The 27,661-nt window shown below is 41.1% G+C and overlaps 1 protein-coding gene across 1 annotated transcript in view; it reads left to right on the forward strand.

Moving 5' to 3' along the window:
* LOC132896734 (collagen alpha-1(XXIV) chain) overlaps positions 1 to 27,661 on the forward strand; it is a 286,940-nt gene that overhangs the window by 177,389 nt on the left and 81,890 nt on the right. The window contains exons 21-24 of the mRNA XM_060937767.1: positions 3,751 to 3,804; positions 4,336 to 4,380; positions 4,468 to 4,521; positions 5,024 to 5,068. Coding sequence (XP_060793750.1) covers positions 3,751 to 3,804; positions 4,336 to 4,380; positions 4,468 to 4,521; positions 5,024 to 5,068 — 198 coding nt within the window. The remainder of the gene's footprint in view (positions 1 to 3,750; positions 3,805 to 4,335; positions 4,381 to 4,467; positions 4,522 to 5,023; positions 5,069 to 27,661) is intronic.

The raw sequence follows: 27,661 nt of genomic DNA on the forward strand, positions 1-27,661 counted from the left end.
GATTATTAGCATTCAGCTAGTCTCTATGGTCAGAGTTATTATTATGCTAGCATAGATGTGAGCCAACAACAAGCTAATGGTTTCTCATGTTCTTTGGTGAAAAAGGCAATTGACCATCAGGAACAAAAAGAGGTATGATTTTCTAGTTGAGTCTTCATCTCATCTCATTATCTCTAGCCGCTTTATCCTGTTCTACAGGGTCGCAGGCAAGCTGGAGCCTATCCCAGCTGACTACGGGCGAGAGGCGGGGTACACCCTGGACAAGTCGCCAGGTCATCACAGGGCTGGCACATAGACACAGACAACCATTCACACTCACATTCACACCTACGCTCAATTTAGTCACCAGTTAACCTAACCTGCATGTCTTTGGACTGTGGGGGAAACCGGAGCACCCGGAGGAAACCCACGCAGACACGGGGAGAACATGCAAACTCCACACAGAAAGGCCCTCGCCGGCCACGGGGCTCGAACCCAGACCTTCTTGCTGTGAGGCGACAGCGCTAACCACTACACCACCATGCCGCCCCTAGTTGAGTCTTTTCTTTTCATATTTTATATGAGTGAGAAATATTATACTTTAACTTAAGTCAAAATTTGAAGCTGTACTTGAGCTTTTCCCAGAATTAAAGTCCATACTTGCCAACAGCCAGAGAATGAAAAGTGGTAGATCAGACTGTGTGACGCAGCCATGTTCTTCTATGGGGGTCCAGAGGCATTGGGGGGAGGGGGTCAAAAACATGTCGAAATCAGTGTAAAATGGTGCCTTCTCCTGCATTCTGAGTGCCATATTTGAAGAAAATTGATCAGGAACTCGGACCAACGTAATTCACAAAACGCAGACTTCTCACCTTACCCTGATGTTGGATGATCTGATGACCAAGTCGCTTTGAACTTCTTGTCACAGCAAATCATTTTTTCTTTGGAGAATCTGTTACTCATGATCACCAGAGTGTTTTTTTTTTTTTTTTGCTTGGGTTTTTGTTTGTTTGTTTGTTTGTTTGTTTGTTTGTTTTACAAACACTGGCATGATTTGTGACCTCATTGTTGATTGGCTGGAACCATTACGAGAACCAATGGAGTGGAGCGATGGAGTGAAACAATTTAGATTCAGCGTCATTATCACACCATTCCATTGGCTCTCGGCTTCACTCAATATGACTATTTGACGCTACATACCTGTATCCACTGTGCTGAAACTAGCTGAATCAAGATCAGAAGCGCGAATCCAACAGTGTTCACTGATTATTTTGGAATGCAGTAGTTTTTTTAACTAAAATCAGTCGGTGGTATTCACCTGTCAAAATCGGTAGACTACCACGTGAATCGGTAGAGTTGGCAAGGATGAAAGTCCTTTACCACTTCTAACACTTCTAAAAGTAACTATAAATTGTGAAAGTTATAAACTTGCTTCGCCAGGTCAGGCTTTGAAAGCACAATTACTGTTGCTAATTAGTGTGCTTGCTCAAGCTGCTGTGTGCTATTGTTCTTCTTAAGTTTACTTATTGGGGCGGCACGGTGGTGTAGTGGTTAGCACTGTCGCCTCACAGCAAGAAGGTCCTGGGTTCAAGCCCCGTGGCCGGCGAGGGCCTTTCTGTGCGGAGTTTGCATGTTCTCCCTGTGTCCGCGTGGGTTTCCTCTGGGTGCTCCGGTTTCCCCCACAGTCCAAAGACATGCAGGTTAGGTTAACTGGTGACTCTAAAGTGAATGTGAATGGCTGTCTATGTGTCAGCCCTGTGATGACCTGGCGACTTGTCCAGGGTGTACCCCGCCTTTCGCCCGTAGTCAGCTGGGATAGGCTCCAGCTTGCCTGCGACCCTGTAGAAGGATAAAGCGGCTAGAGATAATGAGATGAGATGAAGTTGCCTTATTCCGACACATTTTTTTGGATCCACTCCTCCTCCTAGGGCGTTCGAAATAGAGACACCGTTCCAACTCTGAGACGTCTGGGCCGAAGTGGTGTAGTGTGCTTGTATACAGCTTTTGGATCAACGCGCCCGTTCTCTTGTTCTTGTCGTTTTTCTTTTGTTTTTTCCCATAGAGAATGAATAGGGCTCATGAATTGAATCGTCCTACTCAGACACGCTCCATCGCAGATGCACCAAACCTCATGTGATACTTCAGGCCAACTCCCCCGACACATATATGCAATCGGTTCTGACCCGCACTCATATTTTTCCTTTCTTTTTGCTCATCCCTTTCTCCTCCATAGGCTTGCATTGATTTTTGGCCCCATTGAAAATGAATGGTGTTTCAGGAGAAAAACTTTCACTCTCCATCATTTTTTTTAACCAAGTGACCAAACTTCAAGAAACTTCACTTGATGCCTCAGGCCAAGTCCCCGCACAGATCCATCCCCTCATCTGAGACCTGCACTCGTCTTTTCCTTGGTTTTCACGCCTCTCTTTTTACCTCCATAGGCTTCCATTGATTTTTGGCCCCATTCAAATGACTGGAGTTTTGCTCAGTAACACTTCACCACACATCCACCAAACTTCATACGGCACCTCAGGCCAAATCACCCATCACACACACGATATCGGTTCTGACCCGCACTCGTCTTTGTCTTGCCTTTCATCCGTCCATTTTTTCTCCATTTTGCTGCTAATCAATGGCTTGACTGAGTCATTCCTCCCTTCCCCCATAGGTGATGATGCATTTGGCAAGGATCTGCTCATTTGAGACTTTGACAGCAAATCAACTTCAACTCAATGGCCACTTTATTAGGAATACTTACATGCACACACGATATCAATTAGCATATAAGCATTCATGTGTTACCATGCTAGCTGTTAGCATGTTACCCATTACGATATCATGCCTGCTGTTAGCTCGCGAGTTGTTAGCATGTTCACCATTAGAATGTTATCATGAGAGCTGTTAACATGTTAGGATTAGCATGGTAGCATGCAGAGTTTGCATGTTTGCTGTTAGTGAGTTCGCCTGAGCATGTTATCATGCTAACTGTTAGCATGTTAGCTGTTAGCATTTCACCCTCAGCGTGTTAGCATGCTAAAAGTTAACATACTATCCATTAGCATGTTAGCCTGTTAGCTGTTAGCATGATAGCTGTCAGCATATTAGCCTTAAAGTGTTAGAATTTTAACAAATAGCATGTTAATCATTAGCATGTTAGAATGCTAGCTGTTAGCATGTTATCTATTAGCATGTTAGCATTAACATGTTAACATGCTAGCTTTTAGCATGTTAGTATGCTGTTAGCATGTTAGTATGCTAACTGTTAGCATGTTAGTATGTTAACTGTTAGCATGCTAGTTGTTAGCATGTTGCATTAGCATGTTGGCATGCTAGCTTTTAGCATGCTAGCATGATAGCTGTTCTGCTACAGCTCAGCAAGCACACTGCATTTTCTCTGTGGAAATGCAGTCTAGTTTAAGGCTGTTGCTGCACTTTATAACCAACACACACTTCGCTTGGCTTTTCTCCCAGAAGATCATGTTATGAAGTAAATGGACATTATTTTACACTTAATTTTATCTAACAGACGTTGTTTTATCGTTGTTGTTTTTTAATAGTAAAGCTGCTCTGTTCACCACTGTAATGAAACAAATACATGTGGATGTTAATTTCATACAGCGTTCCAGTGGATTTGTTTTCCATTGAAAGATGGAAGAGGCAAAAGTCCTGTGCTTAGTTTCTGACACCAATAACGTGTGTGTGTGTGTGTGTGTGTGTGTGTGTGTGTGTGTGTGTGTGTGTGTGTGTGTGTGTGTGTGTGTGTGTATGCAGGGTGTTCAGGGAGCAAGGGGACCACCAGGGCCTTTGGGGCCAAAGGGAACAGAGGTGATAAACTGTGTTTATTTTTCTCACACAGCTATTTCTGTTAGTGTTCTGTTCTGTTCACACACACACACACACACACACACACACACACACACACACACACACACACACACACACACACACACACAGACCTCTTAGTAAGCAATTAACACATAGATACATATTTTCCAACACTGAAGTAAAGGTTATAAAAATGTAACAAGATTTCAATCAGATAATAAGCCAGCAATGCATTATGGGATTACAAATACAGGCTTGTTAGTAGGTGTTAGGAAAACATTGATTCCCAGTCAGCTGGGTGGAAAACTGAGTGGGTGTTTTGGCATGTTGCGTGTCATTGCTGTTACTCCTGGTGTGATTGAAAAAGCAAAAGAGTTTTATAGAGTCAGCTGTATTTTCCTCTCTCTTTCTCCTACCCCCTGGCCGCCCCAGAAGAATGTCCTCATGTCCCAAATAAAGTGTTTATTATGCCTCATCGTTGGATTGTTTACTGAAATGTTTCCTCATGTGTTTTTTTTTTTCTTTTACCAGGGAGATGAAGGTACTTTGGGTCCACCTGGCAGTCCTGGCCCAACTGTAAGTGTGTGTGTGTGTGTGTGTGTGTGTGTGTGTGTGTGTGTGTGTGTGCTGGAACTCCATGCTGTAAGTTTGTGTATTTTTCAGGGCAGGCCTGGAAGGAAAGGTTATATTGGTGATCCAGGACCTGAAGGACTGAAGGTAAAGCTCAAAAATTTACTTCCACAAATTAAAACTTAAAATTTTACCTTTTTTAAAAAATATATATTTTTGTTATGTCTGACCTCCTTACCCACCAAACTGAATCATTTATTAAACAATAAAATATACTTAGCTAAGCTTTGAATCATGCGACTAGGAGGTTTACAGACCTCGTCTTTAAAACTAGTAAAGACTTTTCTTATTTTGTTTCTGTCACCAGAATGAAATGCTCTTTCACGGTTTATAATGCTCAGTGATACTGCAGGTTTCACAATGATGGTTGGTTGATTGGATAATAAACGTGTTGCGGTCCATTATGACGGCTCAGGAATTCTCTCAGGGCTGTCATTAAAGGATAATGGCAACATTTGCGATGAAAGAAAGAACCACACAGGAAACAGGAACATGTGCTTGGATTTTAAAGCATGTCAGTGAGAGAGAAGGGAGATATCACAGTTGTTGTATTCATGTATTTATTGATTGCAATATTTCACATTCACAGGGTGAAGTCGGCGACCAGGGAAATGTCGGCAAGAGCGGCCCTCCAGTAAGTACAGTATTGTTAACCTTTATGCCCGTGGTGGGTAATATGGCAAAAATATCAGTTCACAATTCTTGAAGACATTTCTACACAGGGTTGGAGGTCTCCGAAAAATTATCCATCATCCACAACTGAGACAAGTCTAACTCTTCCTTCTGTCATAAAAATCGGTGAATGACATTTTGATTTGTAGTGAAAATGCATCGATTATGCGAGCATAGTTTTCGTGCAACATTCACTTGGCGACGCTAATAGTTCACCATGTGTTTTCTTGACCTTCTGAGCAGTATTTTGTGGTCTGTTGCTCAACAAATCTGGGAAATTCGCTAATAATCTACTGTAAAGATGGTCTCCTGATGATTCACAAGGTTCTGTATCATCTATAGTCAGTGCTTGGAAAATGGACCATTTGATGATGATGATGATGCCCTTTATTGTCACTAGTCACATGTACCAGCAAAATTAGCCGTCAACCTGTCCGTACATATACAACATACAATTGACATAGGGTAGACAGGACAGGAAGACAGGAATAAAAATAAAAAGAAAGCACAACATGAGGAGAGATAAGGAAAAAAGAACACCCCCACACTATGCTCCTGTCAGGAGTACAGTGTGGGAACATTTAAAAAAAACCTTGCATAAGCACAACTACAACACAGGTACACTTTAAACACGGGACTTGAGGGGGGGAGGGAGGGGAGGGGAGGAGGTAATCCAGCGCAAGCAAGCAGCCGTCCGCTCCTGCAGCCATGAAGGCGTTGGTCACGCACCCGCTTGTGACACTGAGGGTAAAAATTTTGGGTTGTGTGCACATGATTTCATGTCAGATTTACAGTAACTTTTAGTAAACATTTCATTATTAGCGAATTTCCTTGGTCCAGTTTCACTTTGGTTTGTATTTCCTGCATACGGAGGCTTGGTAGTATAATGCAGCAAGTATAGCTCAAAATCCATAATCTGAGCATCTGGTATGAAAATCTGGTGGACTGACACACACACACACACACACACACACACACAACACACACAACACACACAAACACCAAAAAGACCTGAAACTAGCCCAAAATTTTTCACCCATTGGAGGAGGGAAGTTTTTCTTGGGTTTCTTTCTTTGCGTGTAACAGGATCACTGTAATGTGCATGCATTTCCGATTTACAGTATTCGCTACATGACTTTTTAGCAGTGCCGTTACCCATTCCATAATCACCCCCCCCCAAAGAATCACAACCCTGACAACCCAGTTTCTGTGATACATGGTATATGTCACAATATAGAGATGAATGAACATACTGCCAAAAAAGTAAGAAAAATTTAAAAGAAAAAGGAGGGGAAAATTTAAAAATCTATCATATGTGACCCTTTACAATATTAATTGTAACTATATAACTGTATAATAATAATAATAATAGGCAGCACGGTGGTGTAGTGGTTAGCGCTGTCGCCTCACAGCAAGAAGGTCCGAGTTCGAGCCCCGTGGCCGGCGAGGGCCTTTCTGTGTGGAGTTTGCATGTTCTCCCCGTGTCCGCATGGGTTTCCTCCGGGTGCTCCGGTTTCCCCCACAGTCCAAAGACATGCAGGTTAGGTTAACTGGTGACTCTAAATTGACCGTAGGTGTGAATGTGAGTGTGAATGGTTGTCTGTGTCTATGTGTCAGCCCTGTGATGACCTGGCGACTTGTCCAGGGTGTACCCCGCCTTTCGCCCGTAGTCAGCTGGGATAGGCTCCAGCTTGCCTGCGACCCTGTAGAAGGATAAAGCGGCTAGAGATAATGAGATGACATGAGATAATAATAATAATAATAAACAACTCCTTTCCATACAGAAATGTTCAAAAATATCATGATATCTTCAATCTCTGCAATCTCTGTTTTTATCACAAGTTCAAGTTGCCAAAACAGGCAAAAAATGGCAGAAAATATGTAAAGATCATAGATCAGCCACACATTGCGCATATACAACATGTCGAAATTTATCATTTTCACATTTTATTCAGTTTTGGGGAAATGAAAATGCTACTGTGGCCTTGTTATATTTATTATCTGGTAAATATTCTGTGTATATGATCTGGTGGGGAAAAAAAACAAAGTTTTATTTCTCTGTAGTTTAAAAATAAATTAAGGACTGATCTTCCTCTTATGAAGCTGTGCTTTTTTATATTTTTGATGCAGTGTTTTTTAAACAGAGTTGCCATGTACACACGTAGCCGGGTATTTTTAAAACCGAACATTTTCCCCCCCTCCGTTTATAAAAATGTTTTATCCATACCACCTCGTCTTCGAAAAAACTCCCTTCCACACATAACCGAACATCTGCGTTTTCAATCACATTCATAAGCATTCCAAACCTGTAGATGGTTATTTCCCCAAATCCTACCCCCTAATCACATCGCCTGTGCTCTGGGAGCAGTAGTTGGGCTTCTAAAATTAAACATGTAAATAGCACCTGCACAATAATTAACGCTTTCAAGGCACTCCTCCGATCCATTACTCTTTAGCTAGCCGCACACTACGCCGATTTTCAGCGTACCGAGCCAACTGAAGTCGCGAGTCAGGCGTAAAGACTAGTTTTCGATGGTACCGACTCATCTCACAGCCAGGGCTTTGAACCGGTTCAAGGAACGAAAACGAAAACCGGGAACTTTTTCTATTTCACATGGAACAGAAACGAAACCAGAAACTTTATTATTTTTTATGTTCCGGAACAGAAACGCTTATTAAAAATAATGGTAACCGGTTAATACCGGTTTTTATTTCGTTCCTCAAAGTTTCTGTAGCCTACAAATAGTCATTCTTCTCCTGCGCAAGTTTCTATGACCCGCTGGGGTTCACTTCCTGTGTGACGTTCGCTGATTGAATGGAGAGAGCGGGAAGGTGGACTACTAGTGAATACTAGGTGAATTACTGAGTGTCTGAGCAAAGAAGAGCCTGAACGATGCAACCTCCCTATTGGCTGTTTGTAAAAATGTATCAGTTGTTGCCCTTCCCACGGGAATCATCGCGGACTCGAGAGACGAGACCTGACGAGTTAGTTCGTTGGTAGCAGAACAAAATGTCTGGACACAAATCGGGTTTTCAGAAAAGGAAAGAAAATAAACGGAGGGTCGAAAATACAAAAAAGGAAGCAGAAAATGCAAAACGAGTTTTAAGGTAGGACAAATGGTTACTTTTCTGAGGCAGCCCGCCGTGGCTGCCTGCAGGCTTATTTATTATAGCCCATTTAGTTAAAATAGTTGATATAAAATGTTTATAGTTATAGTTATGTGATGGTTGTCCTGATTTAGACTCTCTTTTTTTGGGGGGGGGGGGTTGCGCGATGTTGCACCCGGGTCCAGATTAGGGCAGAACCGGCCCTGGCTACATTTCAGGTGTAGTTTGTTTTATGTATGTATGTACAGGACTTGCAGAGATGTGTACTTGGTCTTCCAATATGGCGCCTAACAAAATCTCGCAGTGCGGTGACGTCATGCGGTAGCCCTCTATAGGGCCTGACTAGCCTTTGGTAACACACTAAACGAATTATCTTTCATTTTTGGCACTTTTTCTGTTTGTGTAGATGGGAAGACATACTGAGAATCCAAATCACCAACATTTGAAATAATAATTGTTTTGAATTATTTCTTGTCTTATTTAATGAAGGTTGTAATAGAATTAGCCTACATTTGGCTTAAGCCGGATGAGACAGAGACATAACTTTATAGCCATTTGTTAAACAGCTGACAGGGAACGTAATTAACCGTTCCGGGAACGAAATTTTTTTGTTCTAACCGGTTCGGGAACGTCTATTTAATGGTGGAACCCAAAACCGGAAACGTTAAAATTCCGTTTCTGTTCGGAACGAACCAATAGGAAAAAAATTCCGGTTCAAAGCCCTGCTCACAGCCGATTCGAAAAACTAATCGGGAGCCAGACTGATCGGCGAGAGTCGCTAGCAATAAATAGCCAATCATATCTTTCGCATATAATACGTGACATCATTAAACACAATTTCTAGCGTGAGGAATACGTGTTGGTAGCACCTAATGCAGGTATATACTGTAATTCCATAGACTGAAGCTTTATCCATAGACACAGTGGGCTGGAAAGCCACTCTGCTCAAGTTGTGTGGCTGAATTCCAAATCGCTTTAACTCCCCTATATAAGTGCACTATTTAAGGTTGGGAATAATAGCTCATGCAGCCTAGATAGTGCGCTACATATTCCGTGTTGTGTCATTTGTAATTCAGCCTGTAGCATCTTCAAGTGTTGGATTTAACAGTAACTATATCCAATAGCCAATCACAAAGCTATTAAGTTGTCACGTGTCGCTTCAATCACGACTGCACTCGTCAACAGTCAGGGGATATGTGCGTGCCCTGTCGGGAGTCGGCTCTGAAATGGGTCGGTTCGGTACCGCGTGGATCGCCGTGGTGTGCGGCTAGCTTAAGTCCATGCTTAATCTGGCTTCTGCAGTAAACAAAGGTTGCACGTTTGACGTCAGGGCAGATTTGTTGTCATTTTTTTGGCGCAGATTGTGACGTTCTAAAACGCAAAACTCCGGTTATCTCTGTCTACACGAAAAGGCATACACGGAGTTTTCAAAAATCTTCACTTTGCCCGGAGTTTTTTTAAATATTCGTTTTTGATGAGTTTTCATGTGGATGACAGGCCAAAACGTAGAAAAATATCTTCGATTTAGCAGATACCCGGCTACGTGTGGACGGGGTCTTAGTCTCTGATGTGCTGAATTTTCTCAGCGCTCAGCTTTCAGATTCAACACTCAAGACGCTAATCTTCTTTAAACAGTTTTGAAGTTCAGAGCCTTGGTCTGCTTGCTTTTTGTTTTTTTTTTCTTGTTGATCTCATGTGCAAGAAGGTTTATAAGGCATCAAAGCAAAGTGAAGTCTGGGAAAATTGATAGATTGTGTATATCAGATATCAACCAGGCGAGTTTGTTCTTGAGAACTATGCTGTTGCTGATGTTCCAGTGAAACAGCTCCGGAAATGCAGCACCGGTGTTGCAATCATCAGCACACAGTATAATTATAGCAGATGCTTGAAATTATGGTCTCTGGAGACAAGCGAGTGAGTGATAGTGTTCCAACGAACAACACATTATTAAGTGATGATATATGATGCATCTGCATTCAGAATGAGGTTGATTTTTAAATGGCTTTGCCTTCATGATCAAGTCATGATTATGAAAATGACAGATGACTCTGTCATTGTCAGTCTGCTAAAAGACAATGAGACAGGCCATGGTCCAATTGTTCAGGAGTTTGTAGACTGGTGCGAGCAATCTTTCCTACAACTGAACATCTCGAAAACAAAAAATATGTATGTGGACTTCAGGAAACATTCCAGTGTTTAAGGAAAACGATCAGTATAAAAGGTCGGACTGTGGAATGTGTAGACAACTACAAATATCTTGGCACTGTTATCGACAGTAAACTTACCTTTGTGGCAAACTGTGAGTTTGTGTACAAAAAGGTGAATCAGCGCCTACACTGTCTAAGGAAGCTGTCATTCTTTCACATCGACAGAAAGCTGTTAACTATGTTTTATAGATGTTTTATTGAGTCTGTGATCTCTTTTAGCCTAGTGTCCTGGTTCAGTAACCTATCTCTAAAAAATAAAAACTCACTTAATCAGATTGTGAGGTGGGCCAGTAAGTTAATTGGACAGCTTCAGCTGAACCTGGAGCCCCTCTACAATGGGCAGCTGCTGAGACTAGCGGGGTCCATCCTAAATGACCCATCCCACCCACTGTACAGTGAGTTCCAGCCTCTCCCCTCAGGCCGTAGGTTTAAGATGCCTGTATGTAAAACAAAGCGATATAGAAACAGTTTTGTCCCAGCATTTATTAAGGCCCTGAACCACACCTAAGCACAGCCCTATTTATTTATTTATTTATTTATTTATTTATTTATTCTGTCTGGAGCATTTGTCTGTCTGTATGTCAGTTTGTTGTCCTTCTCTTGTTATTGTCTTCTGTCCTTAGTATTGTGTTGTGTGTATGCTTTTAGTATTGTGTTGTGTGTGTATGCTTTTACCTGCAACTAAATCTACCCTCAGGTATAAATAAAGTTACCTTAACCTTAAAATGTAAAATCAGTATGTGCCTAGCGCAGGATAGACACAATGTGTGGAGATCAGAAGTCTGATAGGTGTAAATCTGATGCCATTTTATTTTGGCTCATTTTCTCCAGCTCTGGTCATTTGCCAATTCCCATTCAGTAGCTAGCTTTACACAGGAAGCATGATGGCTAGCATATGGTTCCTCCAGGACATGTGAAGCTAGCACGTCTTTTTGAACTACTGAGCACACACCGATGAAAAGGCTGTCACATTTTACATGCACAAGCTCATGAATGGTTAGTGTCACTTTGATTGACAGGCAAGAGAGTAATGCCATCCTTCCCATGGCAAATTTTGATCTCCTGAACACCCGGTCATGGATGGCTAGAACATTGTCAATATTCAAACTTGTGATATCCTGACAACACAGCTATTGTGTTTCTGTTGGACCGCTCTGGAGTCCAGGGTTTTTTTTAGCCTTGAATATCTGAAAGATGAATGAGTCTCATCCACTAATCCAGTGAAGTGTAAGTCATAGGATGCACCCACATAGGGACTCTTTTTGTGATTAATGGATGAGTCAAGCAGAATTAGTATGAGCACATCCATCCATTATCTGTAGCCGCTTCTCCTGTTCTACAGGGTCGCAGGCAAGCTGGAGCCTATTCCTGTTGACTATGGGCGAGAGGCAGGGTACATCCTGGACAAGTTACCAGGTTATTGCAGGGCTGACACATAGACACAGACAACCATTCACACTCACACCTACGGTCAATTTAGAGCCACCAATTAGCCTAACCTGCATGTCTTTGGACTGTAGGGGAAAACGGAGCACCCGGTGGAAACCTACGCAGACATGGGGAGAACATGCAAACTCCACACAGAAAGGCCCTCGCCAGCCACTGGGCTCGAACCCAGAACCTTCTTGCTGTGAGGCAACAGTGCTAACCACTAGACCCCGAAGCCGCCGCCAGGCGCCGCTAAAACCGCCATTTAGAATTTGAGCCGCCGCCAGCCAATAATTTTGTAAGCCAATTTGAGCCGCTATCTAATAAAATTTGGCTGAGCCACTAAGAATTGTGTACATCAAATAATGGGTTTATCCACATCATGAGCTACAAGAAAAGTGACACAAACATGATCAACTGTACACACTAGTAGTAACACAATAGAGACGTATAGGCATACACTGTAGAGATTTAGAACTGATATCACAGCACAGAGAGCCACCACAAGCTTGCCGTTGTGACTACCAGTCTGGCTTCCCGCCCCTCACACCGTTACCACGATACACTGGGGAACCCGGGAACCCACCCAGAGCATCAATCGACTCCGATATCGACGAGATGGCTGCATTCTTTGCCGCTGCTGAGGGAAAGTGTAAAGGTATTTTTTGTTTGTTTGTTTGTTTGTTTCACATACTTCGAGATTGATAAAAAAAAAGTACTCCACCACTCTACTTTCATCATAGTAAGATAGCTGCCAGTCCTTCACTGGTCATTGCTAGTGAGAGTAGATAGCTAGATGCCTTCCTCGAACAATCCAGATTAGCTTATTATTAGCATTGAACTACAATCTTGCTAGATTTATATTTACAATGAAGTAAGAGACCAGGGGACCTGTGGTAATTTGCTATTTATTCCCCCCATTTGTTTGATCCGTTCGCCCGGATATATGCCACACAGTGACGTCCAGTATCAGCCATTTGTAGCCATAAACATTTTGGTGGCTGCAGCAGCCATTAAGGTTTTGGCTGAGTCAGCTAGCCAGCCAATAATTTCATCAGCCAGCCATTATCCTGAAAACAAACGGCTTCGGGGTCTACTAACCACTACACCATCAGAGCACATCCATACTCAAAAGAAAAGTAGTGTACATAGTATACAGACTCTGATTACATTTTTAGCAAGATCCAAGCATAGGTGAAACATACAGGAGGTTCCAGTTCATTGAAATGTAAGGAAACACCTTCCTTGAATAAAGCTCTTCTATAGTGATTCCAAAGACCATCATCAAAATGGTACCTACTGCCATCTGGTGAGGCATGCCGCAATACAGATGTGAGTACAGAGTCAAACTCTTGTTACCAGAGGACCGACCCCCCACTCTAACCCTAGCTATGTAATGGCTGAGAGGCCAAGGGCTATGGGAACGAAGATTGGCACTGCTCAATGCGCTTTAATGGCCTGGTTATTACTAGGACAGGACACTGCCTGGGAAGACCAGGTCCTGGGATGAGACGGACTTTGACTGTAATTCTTACTGATACAACCATAAAAGATTAACCCTTGACTTTACACAAAAAAGGCTAATGTGAGTAGCAGCTACCAGGGCTTGAATCAGTCATGTGATTACTAATGTCTTACATTCCTTCTCTTTCTTAGACACATGTGAGAAACTTTTGAACACAATTGAACATTCCCATGCTAGCATTTTGCATATTGTGTAAAGTCAGGGGATTAGTTGCGCACAAGGCCATATTCCCACCTAGCATGTAATTGCAGTCTTAGGAATAGTACTGAAGCTTTTTCCTGCAGAGAACAGCTGGAAAAATCAGAAGGGACAGGATCTAGAATGAAGTCATCAGACAGATTGGCGGTACCACACCCATCCTCCAGTACATATCCTGTCAACAAATTCAGTGGTTTTGCCACGTGACCAGGATGCCTACCATCCAGCCAGCCCTGAGAGCCTACAACACCAGAAGCTCTGGCCATAGGGTCAGAGGAAGGCCACGACATTGTTGGATAGATAGAGTGGCCAAAGCACTGCATACCCATGGCCTGACACTACAGCAAGCAAACGTCTTGCTGCAGACCGCCGACTCCACTTCCCCCCCATATAGAAGCGGACGGACAAAAGAAAGAAAGAAAGGCTGAGGTTTACAGTCAGGATGCATATCTGCAACATCTGAGGCTTCTTGTGAAGTAAGACATCAAGGAGGTTCAAATGTGAGCTTGATCCCTGCCAAGCCGTACTCTCGATTTATATACTCTTGGATGAAGCATGACTACACTTCATCCCTACTTGTACATTCAACCTTTCATTCATAAATTTTAGCCCATGTTAACCCCTTGGGTTCGAGAGCTTCACCTAGCAAAGCTCAGCAGGTTTAGAATGAGTAGATCATGTATTTAGAGTAATATCTTCAAGTTTTTATCATATAAGCATGATAAACATATTGACAGAAACTTTATACTTTACACTTTCCTGTGTTCCCACTGCCAAATAATATTATATTTTTTAAATTACCTAAATTAGTTGAAACATAAAACTTGTCATCTTACTCACACTGGAGTTGGAGCACTGAGTGCCCAGTTATGCCTTCACAAAAGACTATTCACATGGTAACAGCATGATAATTACTTTCACTCTTTCAGTTTCTCTTTCGTAATAGGAATGCCCACTATAAGCAGGATAAAATCTGTCAGCCATAGTTTAGGCTATTTGGAGGTAAAACTTGTTGCACGATGGCACGGTGATTTGATGCTCAGGAGGCACTTTGGATAATTCAGGATAGCGATTCAATTTCAGGACAGTGATTAAATTCATGATTCAGGACAGTGATTCATTCAATCTTGAGAACTGCGCTATGTACTGGAGGATGGGTATGGTACCAACCATCTGTCTGATGACTTCATTCCGGATCCATTCTTTTCATTGAATGGAATGGAATTTTTTACTCTTCTCATTGAATACCTCTCCCACTGCCAACCCTTTATCCCAAAACAATAGGACATACATTTTTCGATGGCCAGTTAATTGTCCAAATCAATGGAGGAGATTTAAGTTTTTGTGCTTGATACATTCCTAAGACTAAACAGAATCACCTCAAGTGATCAAAATGGCTCGTCACAATGGGTAAGGTCATGTTTTTTCACACATTCCAACACAGTTCTAAAACTGCTTTCACAACATCTTTGTTTATCTATTATTTTTTAAGTACAATCATGACATACATACTACATAGATATTATTGTAGCTGAACTTGTGCTGAATACAAAAAAGTAGACTTTGAAAATACTGCTTAGATTTGTTGAAATTGACAACAAAATCAGAGCATACCAAAATCATTAGAGTGCCAGAAAATACTCTCAGACCCCAGAGGGTTAATTGCACTTCCATACCTTTCTAGCTTGCATGCAGTCAGCCATATCATAATGTTTGTCTAAATTGTACTTGATCTTGCATGGGTATGATGTGCAGTTACTTTCTGAAGTCCAGAAGAATATTCTAGATGTTTGGTTATGATTTATACCCCAGTGCTGTTGAATTCTGGATTGTAGTTGGTCAGAAGGTGTTGATTAATTTTCTATAACAGCAGATCTGACAGTAGTGCAGCTGTAAATCACAGGTTGATGTTAATGCGCTCGTTTTAATACGTTATTGTTTCTATAGTAACAGCTCACTCGTAGGGATTCGTACAGCAGGTGCTCAACATAACCAGATTAAAATCCATGAGTGGTTGCTGCTATGGTGAAGTTTTCTGAAAGATGAAAGTTTATTTAACGATTATTAAAGGAGTCTCCTGTAACGGTCAGAAGTAAAAATGTAACTTCACACAGCTTCAGGACAGAAGAGTTTATGCTTTGCGATTGCTCTGTAACGTGCCAAACTGCATTTTTTTTTGTCTTATTAACTTTGAGAGAGAAAAAAACAGAGGCTGGTGAGGGAACAACTGCTATTCTAATGTAAGTAAGAACAGGAACCAACTTGTTTTGTGGATGTTACAAAACAAATTAACATTAACATAACTATGATGGATAAAAAGTATAATAGGTTGTTCTTTAATAAATAAAAAAATGCAAGAATTGTTGGCAAATTGCTGTGGTATAAGAAGAATAAAATATTTTCTTCTGAGTAGTATCAGTAATGCCATTTCGTCACAGCACTCCATTGTTGATTGATTATTTCCCTTTAGTATAAATATGCAGGTGATTATAGGAAATTGCGCGTGCTGATTGGTCGAGAAATTCAAACTATTTTTCGATAATCACCTTGAGCGACTCGGCAAAATGGCAGCCAATCACTTAGTCACTGTAAGTGACGATGAAAGAAAATGCTGTTCCTAAAAGCATTAAAGCTGCTACAAAGTTTGGTCTAAAACTATTTAAAGGTAAGGTGGAATTGTGATTTATTTTATCTGTTTCAAAACAAAGTATTTTATGTGAGTCAGCATAGATAAGTGGCACAAGTCTGCGCCGCACTGTCATTGCATTTGCATGCCGCTTTTGAAGTTTGAAATAAATTATTTTTTGTAATACGATTTTTAATTTTTTTTAAATAATCACCTGTGTATTTATACTAAAACAATTATCCACCTCAGCCTCAACTTCGTCTCGGTTATTACTCACCGATATTCACCTCGCCTTTGGCGAATAATTGTTAAATAACGGCAAGACACAAACAGTTTTATTCCTTACTAAAAAGCACATGTTGCAAATTAATTACAGCTGTGAGATTACTTACAGAAAGCCGATGGGTTAGCAGCTTGTTTGCATTGTTTATTTATAAACAGGTTGAATGGTTTGGTAATGAGGACAAGCTTCGTACTATGAATTGGCCAGATGTGTAGAAATTAGAACTGTTTACATACTAAAGTAACTATGTGCATTAACTTTACTGAGCTCCATGTCACCTCACGGAATTCAGGGACACATGTCAGCCGAAATGAATCCGAGAAAATCGCAAAAGAAGCATTTTTTTTTTTTCGAAATTTGTGATTTTCGTTTTTTTCCATAATGTGCAAGTTGAGATATTGAAGAATGCAATCAGTATTTCAGATAATAGATTGTTTTGTTGGAAAAGCATAAATTTTTTGTTACAAATTGTCTCGTTTTTGTCAGGACTGGAGCCTGCTGGGGGGTGTGGGTAAATTACCATATGGGCCATTCACATGATGATTTAAGTCTTTTTTTTTTTCGCCAATCAGCTGTATGATGCGAGCTGAGCTCGTGGCTACTTAAGCTGCATACAGGCATGTAATTTCACTATTGAATGAATATGGAGCAAGCTAAACAGAGCGCAGAGGAGCTGAAACACCGCGAAGCAAACAGACGCACGGTAGTTACATCGGAGATAACCATTTCTAGCAAAAAAAACCCAAGCAAAAGGAAGTGTTCTAGGACTACATATTCCATCGGAGGCATTGATGTGTGCAAGGCGACGTTTCTCTTTCTGATGGGGTAAGTTTATTAATCTAAGGCTGTGTGGTTATTTTTGCATGTAACGGAGAGTGTTGTGGTTTGGTTACATGAAACTAGCATTGTGTTAGTTTTTATCATCGTGCTATCTTTCTTTCTTACGGTGTGAGTAATTTTTCAACCACAAAACGTTAAAGTATACTTTAGGACTTATTTTTGTACTTCATAATTGTGTTGGGTATACTTTGCATGGAAGGAAAATTGACGTGGTGATCTTTGTTTACATGAAAGTAGTATCGTGCTAGCTTGTAGGGGGTAGGGCTTTCCTTAATGTCATGCAAATGAGCACCATTATGTGCCCTCCCTGCACCCAGAGTAACTGAGAAGGAAAACTTTGAGGGCGATTTTCTCCCTTTCCTGTTTTAAGAGGTATGCACTTTCAAAAGGCCACACATTCTTCAAATATTGTCAGATCTCCACATGGAAGGCATCATTGGAAAGCTTAGAAACTGTACTTTCTGAATCTGTCAATAACTCAAAATGCCCCTGGGCCGACATGTGTCCCTGGATTCCGTGATCTGACATTGTAAATTTTAGAAATGTAAAAAACGTGCTTTGACTTTTGACTAGTGTTGGACTCTATGACTGTTTTTAGCCAAAGCTTAAGGGTTCACTACAACCTGTTAGACTTAGGCGATAAAACAATAACAATAATTATCATAATATACGCTTGCTGGCCACTTTATTAGGTACACCCACATACCTGCTGTTTTCTGCAGTTCTCTAATCAGCCGATCCCTTGACAGCAACACAATGCATAAAATCACACAGATACAAATCAAGAGCTTCAGTTAATGTTCACTTCAAACATCAGAACGGGAAAAATTGTGATCTCAAAGTGTGACTTTCACTGTGGCATGGGTGTTGGTGCCAGATGGATTGGTTTGAGTATTTCAGAAACGGCTGATCTCCTGGGGTTTTCACACACAACAGTCTCTAGAGTTTACACAGGCTGGTGCAAAAAACAAAAAACACTGAGTGAGCGACAGTTCTGTGGGTGGAAACAAACATCTTGTTAATAAGAGAGATCAGAGGAAAATGGCCAGATTGGTTCAAGCTGCCAAGAAGGATATAGCAACTCTTATAATCACTCTTTACAACTGTGGTGAGCAGAAAAGCATCTCAGCATGCAACAGCAGGAGACCACATTGGGTTCCACTCCTGCCAGCCAAGAACAGGAATCTTAGAATCAACAACAAGTTCCTATTAAAGTGGCGGGTGAGTGTAATTTTCCTTGATAAATATAACAAATATCCGATAAACATTTAATATAATTCAGTTCCATGCTTGGATAGGGAATGTGAAGATGATGTCATGCTGTGTTGAATTCTGGGTCACTTTGTTTGAAATTTTGTTTATGCTGTGTGCTACACTGAGAGAGCCCTTCTGAATTTCTGTTGCTGAGATGGAAACTGTGTTTTGATGTTCTGTCATGATTCTGTAAAACATCTCCATGGCAGCTCAGTCCTGCTGCATCAAGAACTGCTGTCGTAGGCCACACCACAGTTTAGGGAGAAAACTGGGCAATGGAATATGTATGTTCACATTTCCTACATGGAAAAAAACACGATCTGAGTTCATGCATCAGTAAGGCAAGGCAAGTTTATTTATATAGCGCATTTCATACACAGTGGCAGTTCAATGTGCTTTACAGAAGTAAAAGCAAAACAGTAAACAATAGAAAATAAAATTACATAAAATAAATGGGGAAGAAGAGAGAAAAGAAAATAATAAGAATTAAACAATAGTAGAAATAAAATAATAAAATGAAGTAAAAGTTCAGTAAAAAAAAAACAGCAGAATAAAATAGAATAAAAGTTAAGTAAAGTTTAAAACATGCAGAGACTGTAAAAGTTAAGAAAGTTTAAAACATGTAAAGATGACAATATTAATCAGTTAGCAGAAAGCATCTGAAAACAGCTTGGTCTTTAGTCTAGATTTAAAGCTGCCAACAGCAGGAGCATTTTTGATGTCCTCTGGGAGTTGGTTCCATAGCTGTACTGCATAGTAGCTAAAAGCTGCTTCACCACACTTTGTTTTCAGTAATGCACAAGACTGCTACGGCTCACGGCACAGCAAGTATGTGACCTTTTTATTAAAAGTGCGACTGATCAAACCCACTGTCTATGACTTAATAAAACAATCATACAGCTGAATGTTTTTGAACATTTTGTATTTTGTTTGGTTTAAAAATTGGAAGATACTAACCACAGATGAGCTTTTTTCTTTTGTCTGTTTCTTTTGTTTATATTGTTAGATAAAGTTTTTACAAGATGTTTCAAACTGTCTGTACAAAGGGTTTGGCATGCGAACAAGAATTAAGATTTCTTCATCTATTTATTGTGTTACTGCAGAAGATGTAGCCTCACTGCTAGTCATGGCCTGCACATGTCTAACTGCTTTGTCAAGTTGGAAAACACAAACAACTTTTATTCTACACATGTCACATGCAGGTCAAATCCACTGAACTTTCTTTGCTGGATAATTGACAGAATATGGTATGAAATCCGTGTGACTCCACAGCTGGGCCAGCCAGAGATGTTCTTAATAAGAAGAGATAGCGATCTTAACTGTTTTCCCATTGATAAAAATGTAATGGCTGCCTAGCTTTAGCTTGGGTCACCCTGTATTACTGTGAACCAATGGTATCGGTTCTCCGGCATCACCAACATTCTCCGAACAGTTTGTTTTGTGGTACCACAAAGCAGGGTTTTGTTTTTGGTTTTTTTTGATAAAAATTTTCGTTCTTTTTTTTTTGTCAGGATCGAATGGTAAAAGGACAATAGGAAAATGTTGTGTTTGGGTTTATTTCCACCCATATTTGTACTTTGTGGTTAATGTATGGATAGCTAGGACAATAATTAGAATATACTTTATAGCTAGCGGGTTTATAAGCTGGATAATGTCAGAATCAAATCATAGAACTGACACTTAATGCAGTGTTATGTAAGTGTTTGTTTATTGTACAGATGTGGCAGAATACACAGCAGAGTGTAGAGCCATAAATGGTGTTCCAAGTGTCACAGCTGTCACTTGTCTCCCAAAATGATCATTCTTTCATTTTAGATCTTAGCAGCTGGCGTCATAATTTACTAATCTATGGATAAGATGTCAAAGACCCTCACAGAGGTAGCCTAATTGTTATGAAACCAGTTGTTTTCACAAAATAGGAGTTTGTTCAGGGTACTGAGCCACTTCTCCTATATGATTCCATTCAAACAGAACAGCTTCTGGTCTCCCCTTGAAGACCCTACAGCCATTACATGTTTTCACACGAAGATTGGAATCTCCCCTTTTAAGAACATTTCTGGTCTAGCCTCCCCTTGATTTTACAGTTCAACAGCTTAACTGCTGTAAATGTGAAAGCATGCACTCTCAGTACGCAATTACCAAAAAGCAATGATATAGCCTATTCTGGACACAAAATATTAAATTTAGAATCAAATTTAATGAAAAATATCCTTATCCTTTATGATTAGTTTACTTTTAATATTCTAAATTTTTATTCATTGCATTGCCTGTTTGCACCGTGGGTCAGAGAGGACTGAAATTTCTATATGTCGAGCATGTATAGCATATTTGACAATAAAGTTGACTTGACTTGACTTGACAAACGTTATCACCCAAAATGTGCATCTTGTAGGAATAGTATAAGAGAACTATGAGAACTAGAAAGGCACACGGTAGACTTCATACCTCCGCCAAGCTACATTTTAGCAACCTCAAAATCAAATCACTTGAACCTAGGATAATACTAAAGCTGTCCACCAAATTTCATCAAAATCCATTAACTACTTTTTGAGTTATATTGGGAAAAGACAAAAAAAATCCTGACTCTGCATACATATAGTATCTGGATTTGCATCAAAATCTAATCAATTGTTCCTTGGCCCATGGCCCACCTTTCCTCAAAATTTCATCAAAACCTGTTCACTACTTTTTGAGTTAAGTTGGGAACAGACAAACAAATGGAGATGAAAACATACAGTGGTGCTTGAAAGTTTGTGAACCCTTTAGAATTTTCTCTATTTCTGCATAAATATGACCTAAAACATCATCAGATTTTCACACAAGTCCTAAAAGTAGATAAAAAGAACCCAGTTAAACAAATGAGACAAAAATATTATACTTGGTCATTTATTTATTGAGGAAAATAATCCAATATTACATATCTGTGAGTGGCAAAAGTATGTGAACCTCTAGGATTAGCAGTTAATTTGAAGGTGAAATTAGAGTCAGGTGTTTTCAATCAATGGGATGACAATCAGGTGTGAGTGGGCACCCTGTTTTATTTAAAGAACAGGGATCTATCAAAGTCTGATCTTCACAACACATGTTTGTGGAAGTGTATCATGGCACGAACAAAGGAGATTTCTGAGGACCTCAGAAAAAGCGTTGTTGATGCTCATCAGGCTGGAAAAGATTACAAAACCATCTCTAAAGAGTTTGGACTCCACCAATCCACAGTCAGACAGATTGTGTACAAATGGAGGAAATTCAAGACCATTGTTACCCTCCCCAGGAGTGGTCGACCAACAAAGATCACTCCAAGAGCAAGGCGTGTAATAGTTGGCAAGGTCACAAAGGACCCCAGGGTAACTTCTAAGCAACTGAAGGCCTCTCTCACACTGGCTAATGTTAATGTTCATGAGTCCACCATCAGGAGAACACTGAACAACAATGGTGTGCATGGCAGGGTTGCAAGGAGAAAGTCAGTGCTGTCCAAAAAGAACATTGCTGCTCATCTGCAGTTTGCTAAAAATCATATGGACAAACCAGAAGGCTATTGGAAAAATGTTTTATGGACAGATGAGACCAAAATAGAACTTTTTGCTTTCAATGAGAAGCGTTATGTTTGGAGAAAGGAAAACACTGCATTCCAGCATAAGAACCTCATCCCATCTGTGAAACATGGTGGTGGTAGTATCATGGTTTGGGCCTGTTTTGCTGCATCTGGGCCAGGACGGCTTGCCATCATTGATGGAACAAGGAATTCTGATTTATACCAGCGAATTCTAAAGGAAAATGTCAGGACATCTGTCCATGAACTGAATCTCAAGAGAAGGTGGGTCATGCAGCAAGACAACGACCCTAAGCACACAAGTCGTTCTACCAAAGAATGGTTAAAGAAGAATAAAGTTAATGTTTTGGAATGGCCAAGTCAAAGTCCTGACCTTAATCCAATCGAAATGTTGTGGAAGGACCTGAAGCGAGCAGTTCATGTGAGGAAACCCACCAACATCCCAGAGTTGAAGCTGTTCTGTACGGAGGAAAGGGCTAAAATTCCTCCAAGCCGGTGTGCAGGACTGATCAACAGTTACCGGAAATGTTTAGTTGCAGTTATTACTGCCAAGGGGGTCACACCAGATACTGAAAACAAAGGTTCACATACTTTTGCCACTCACAGATATGTAATATTGGATCATTTTCCTCAATAAATAAATGACCAAGTATAATATTTTTGTCTCATTTGTTTAACTGGGTTCTCTTTATCTACTTTTAGGACTTGTGTGAAAATCTGATGATGTTTTAGGTCATATTTATGTAGAAATATAGAAAATTCTAAAGGGTTCACAAACTTTCAAGCACCACTGTAACCTCCAACAAAGTTGGCGGAGGTAAAAATAGCAAGCTAATCCTGGCCTTATACATACTGTTTTATTTATCAATATAATGTTCTACAACGGCCGGCACAGTGATGTAGTGGTTAGCAGAGATGGGACCAAGTCACACATGTGCAAGTCTCAAGTAAGTCTCAAGTCTTAACCTTCAAGTCCCAAGTAAGTCCCAAGTCTTTTTTGTCTTGGGCAAGTCAAGTCAAGTCACAGGCTATGTCAAGTCAAGTCCTATAATAAGTCAAGTCAAGTCCAAGTCAAGTCACCTTAGGCGTATTGGTGTAATTTTAGCAGCAGAATATGAATTTAATACATTGAAAAGGCAATACATAAGTACATGTCAGTATACATCCCTGGCACATGTGCCCAACCTGTTAAATATTTGCATTTTAAATACTCATGTTAGGCGGTACGGTGGTGTAGTGGTTAGCGCTGTCGCCTCACAGCAAGAAGGTCCTGGGTTCGAGCCCCGGGGCCAGCGAGGGCCTTTCTGTGCGGAGTTTGCATGTTCTCCCCGTGTCCGCGTGGGTTTCCTCCGGGTGCTCCGGTTTCCCCCACAGTCCAAAGACATGCAGGTTAGGCTAACTGGTGACTCTAAATTGACCGTAGGTGTGAATGTGAGTGTGAATGGTTGTCTGTGTCTATATGTCAGCCCTGTGATGACCTGGTGACTTGTCCAGGGTGTACCCCGCCTTTCGCCCATAGTCAGCTGGGATAGGCTCCAGCTTGCCTGCGACCCTGTAGAAGGATAAAGCAGCTAGAGATGATGAGATGAATACTCATGTTCTGTAAAATACATCATGGAATAAAACACAACAGTAATAATGTCACAAAGTTATTTATTGATGGCAAAATTGATTGCAAGATTGAAAGCCAACTAAGTTTCTCACATTGTCATCAGCCAACAAGAAAAATAAACAGAGAATTGGCACTCTGTTATGTGCGTAGTTAAAAGAGGGTAGGACGACACCTTGGGTTAACAGGGGCATGAGCTCCTCCAATCTCTAATCACGTCAGATGAGATTATTATTATTAATAAGATACACGTGGAGAAACCTGAAGTGACTTTGATGTATGTTTGCGCCAGTAAAAAAAACCCCAAAGGATAGAGAAATGTGTCAGACATAATTTAGGTCTCAAAAAGAAGACCTGTTCGCCCGTGCAAAAGTGACATCATCTTACCCCATATGACAAGCTACAGAGGTGTGTGCAAAAGCGCTCTCTCGCTCTCTCCCTCTCCGAGGCTGCCTCAGCCTGTGCGGAGCGGGGACATATAGAACGACTTTGGCGCGGGAGTCTTGGTTCCCGCTATAATAGATTGTTACGAAAATAAATGTTGAATGAAATATGCATCCCGCGCATTCCTTTCCACAGGAACTTTGCTCACAACGTTTCGGTCGTGGCTAACGCACTGTCGTCCTTACCACAAGTGCAACGTTTCGGGAACAATACGGAAAGGACAGTGCGCGGGATTAATCTTTCCTTGAACAATTACCCAGAGACTTTTTAAATTACCTCACTGGGAAATATCCAATGCACCTGTTCAGTTACGGAGTTGTGCTCTCTAAATTGTAGTCATTCAAACCATTGTTTTGGCGGCCTGGTAGCCTGATATACTAAATGTAAATTCATGGTTTGGATGACTGCACAATTTATTTTCGTAACACTGTGTTACAGCGGGAACCGAGACTCCCGCGCACAGTCAGCCTATTTTGCAGAGTTTAGTATTGCTGCTAGCCTGTATTCAAACAGCGAGTGGCATGCCGGGGAATCCAAATCGTGGCGCTTTTTTCAATAGTGCATGATAGGCAGTGGGACGGAGTTTTCTTTTCTTTTTTGATCGGGTAGTGTGACGAAAAAAATGTGCAGGTTGCTGCACTGCTATTTCAAACGGCTATGATAAACTCCTCTGCCTCTATGCCCTATGGACAGTCTGGCTAATGTACACGAACACACTTACACGAATTTGTACTGCTCATGAACGTGTACATGTTCACAAGCTGACCATTAGCTTAACCCTGAAACAGAACAACAGGGTAGGAAGCTGCTTATGTTATTCAGCATCACGACTGCAAAGTGCACAATCAACTTATTACTACTGATATACAATATCATTAAACTTGACGTAACTACATTGCTTACCAGCATTCACATAATAATTTCACAATAATAAACTGAATCCCTAGCTACATCTGCAACGGCTAAAATCCTCCTACCGCTCACTCTCGTGGCTAACATTGGCTAACGAGGAGTTTAGCTGCTATCACCAAATAACAACACATTAATAAACTTACTGGGCAGAATGGATCTTCAAATGCCGGACGAAATTGGAGGTCGTGGTCTGACTGTCAGAAATCGTCATGTTGCAAATCTTGCACTGCACCGTTCGTCGTTTACCTTCTAGGCAGTAGCCCTTGAAGCCGAAAGTGATTACTCTTGGGATGGCTGACATGATGATATGATGTGAAATCTGTGAACACATCGTGGCATGGGGCATGCCGGTATATAGCCCACGCAGAGAGCGTGCCTGATGGACAGGGCGGTGACAACGCAACGGCAGTGCAATCAAAATTACTGAAGTATGTGCATATTACATTTTATTTTCACAATAAAAACACGATGGAAATAACACTCAAGTCACTCAAGTCATCGTGTGTCAAGTCAAGTCCCGAGTCTTAAACTTCCAAGTCCGAGTCAAGTCTCAAGTATTTTCATGTTTTGTCAAGTCAAGTCACAAGTCATGAAAACAGTGACTCGAGTCAACTCGAGCTCAAGTCCCCAAGTCTCAACTCCCCACCTCTGGTGGTTAGCACTGTCGCCTTACAGCAAGAAGGTTTTGGGTTCGAGCCCAGTGGCCGACAAGGGCCTTTCTGTGTGGAGTTTGTTCAAGTTCAAGTTTTATTGGTCACATATAATTACGGCGGCACGGTGGTGTAGTGGTTAGCGCTGTCGCCTCACAGCAAGAAGGTCCTGGGTTCGAGCCCCGGGGCCGGCGAGGGCCTTTCTGTGTGGAGTTTGCATGTTCTCCCCGTGTCCGCGTGGGTTTCCTCCGGGTGCTCCGGTTTCCCCCACAGTCCAAAGACATGCAGGTTAGGTTAACTGGTGACTCTAAATTGACCGTAGGTGTGAATGTGAGTGTGAATGGTTGTCTGTGTCTATGTGTCAGCCCTGTGATGACCTGGCGACTTGTCCAGGGTGTACCCCGCCTTTCGCCCGTAGTCAGCTGGGATAGGCTCCAGCTTGCCTGCGACCCTGTAGAAGGATAAAGCGGCTAGAGATAATGAGATGAGATGAGACATATAATTACAAGTAATTACAGTGAAATTCTTATGTACCTTAGGTTGTTGCAAGTATAAAAGTATATAGATAAGATAAATTAAAAACTATAGAAATAAAGGGGAAGGGGGGGGGGAACTATATTAATGAGTGGAAACATAGCAGAGATGTGATGATTGTGCGGTTACGAGTCCTTAAAGTCCAAAGTGCATAGTAGTGTACCTTGTTATCATTGTGAAGAGTTCAACAGTATGATGGCCTGAGGGAAGAAGCTCCTCCTCATTCTCTCATTGCATGTTCTCCCCGTGTCCGCGTGGGTTTCCTCTGGGTGCTCCAGTTTCCCCCACAGTCCAAAGACATGTAGGTTAGGTTAATTGGTGGCTCTAAATTGACCGTAGGTGTGAATGGTTGTCTGTGTCTCTGTGTCGGCCCTGTGATGACCTGGCGACTTGTCCAGGGTGTACCCTGCCTCTCACCCATAGTCAGCTGGGATAGGCTCCAGCTTGCCTGCGACCCTGCACAGGATAAGCGGTTATGGATAGATGTTCTACGACCTCAGATTTGTGAAATGTTCCACTGTTTGTTATGTGTTTTGTCATGTTCATCTTCTATATAATAGTTTAAAACAAAAATTAGCCATCAGATTTCTTCAACTTTCTCTCAGGAGCAAAAATCAGCCGTTAAACTTGAAAGAAATAATGATTTGATGTTTATTGACGGATATAAACATTTTTATCATGATAATATTTTTTGTCATAACACCCAGCCCTTATAAGCTCAAAAGTGGTCACCTTCTTCCCACCACAAAAGAGACTGATGGTCATTGCCTGGGGAAAATGAAGTTATGTATTTTCTAAGCTTTAACTTAGCTTTTTTTTTTTTTCCTGTCAAGAGAAATATTCACTGATTCAGGCTTGGTTAGAGTCGTCTGGACATGTAGTGTCATCATCATGGAATTAAGCTCTCACACTGGGTGAGCGTATGTCAAATACAAATCCATCAAGTGCACTGTGCACAAAGGGTGAGATTTGCTGCGTAGGTTTTTCCACTGATGGGGTGCATATACTGCACATGCCCAGCCACACCACTTAATCCTGTCAAAAACTGTATCTAATCCAGACATCATTGCTTTACGTTTTTGTATTAAAGCTTTTCTACTTGGCATTTTGTCTTTTGAACAGAAAGGCTAAGACTGTATTACTGTAAGGAGAATTTTAGGTTAAGGAATGTACATATTCTTCCAAACCATAGCCTGGTCAGTTGATTTCAATTAAATTTTATTTGTATGGCAGCTTTACAGAAATCCTGATGTAGATTTAGATTCCTAATGAACAAGACAGAGATAACAAACACTCCCTGAGCCTTTGATTCATGACGAAAAAACCTTGGGAGAAAGCAGACTCAAAAAGGAACCCATCTTCTTCTAGGTGAAACTGATTATAGAGA

The sequence above is a fragment of the Neoarius graeffei genome, chromosome 13, assembly GCF_027579695.1.
Source record: "Neoarius graeffei isolate fNeoGra1 chromosome 13, fNeoGra1.pri, whole genome shotgun sequence".
Taxonomy (NCBI): domain Eukaryota; kingdom Metazoa; phylum Chordata; class Actinopteri; order Siluriformes; family Ariidae; genus Neoarius; species Neoarius graeffei.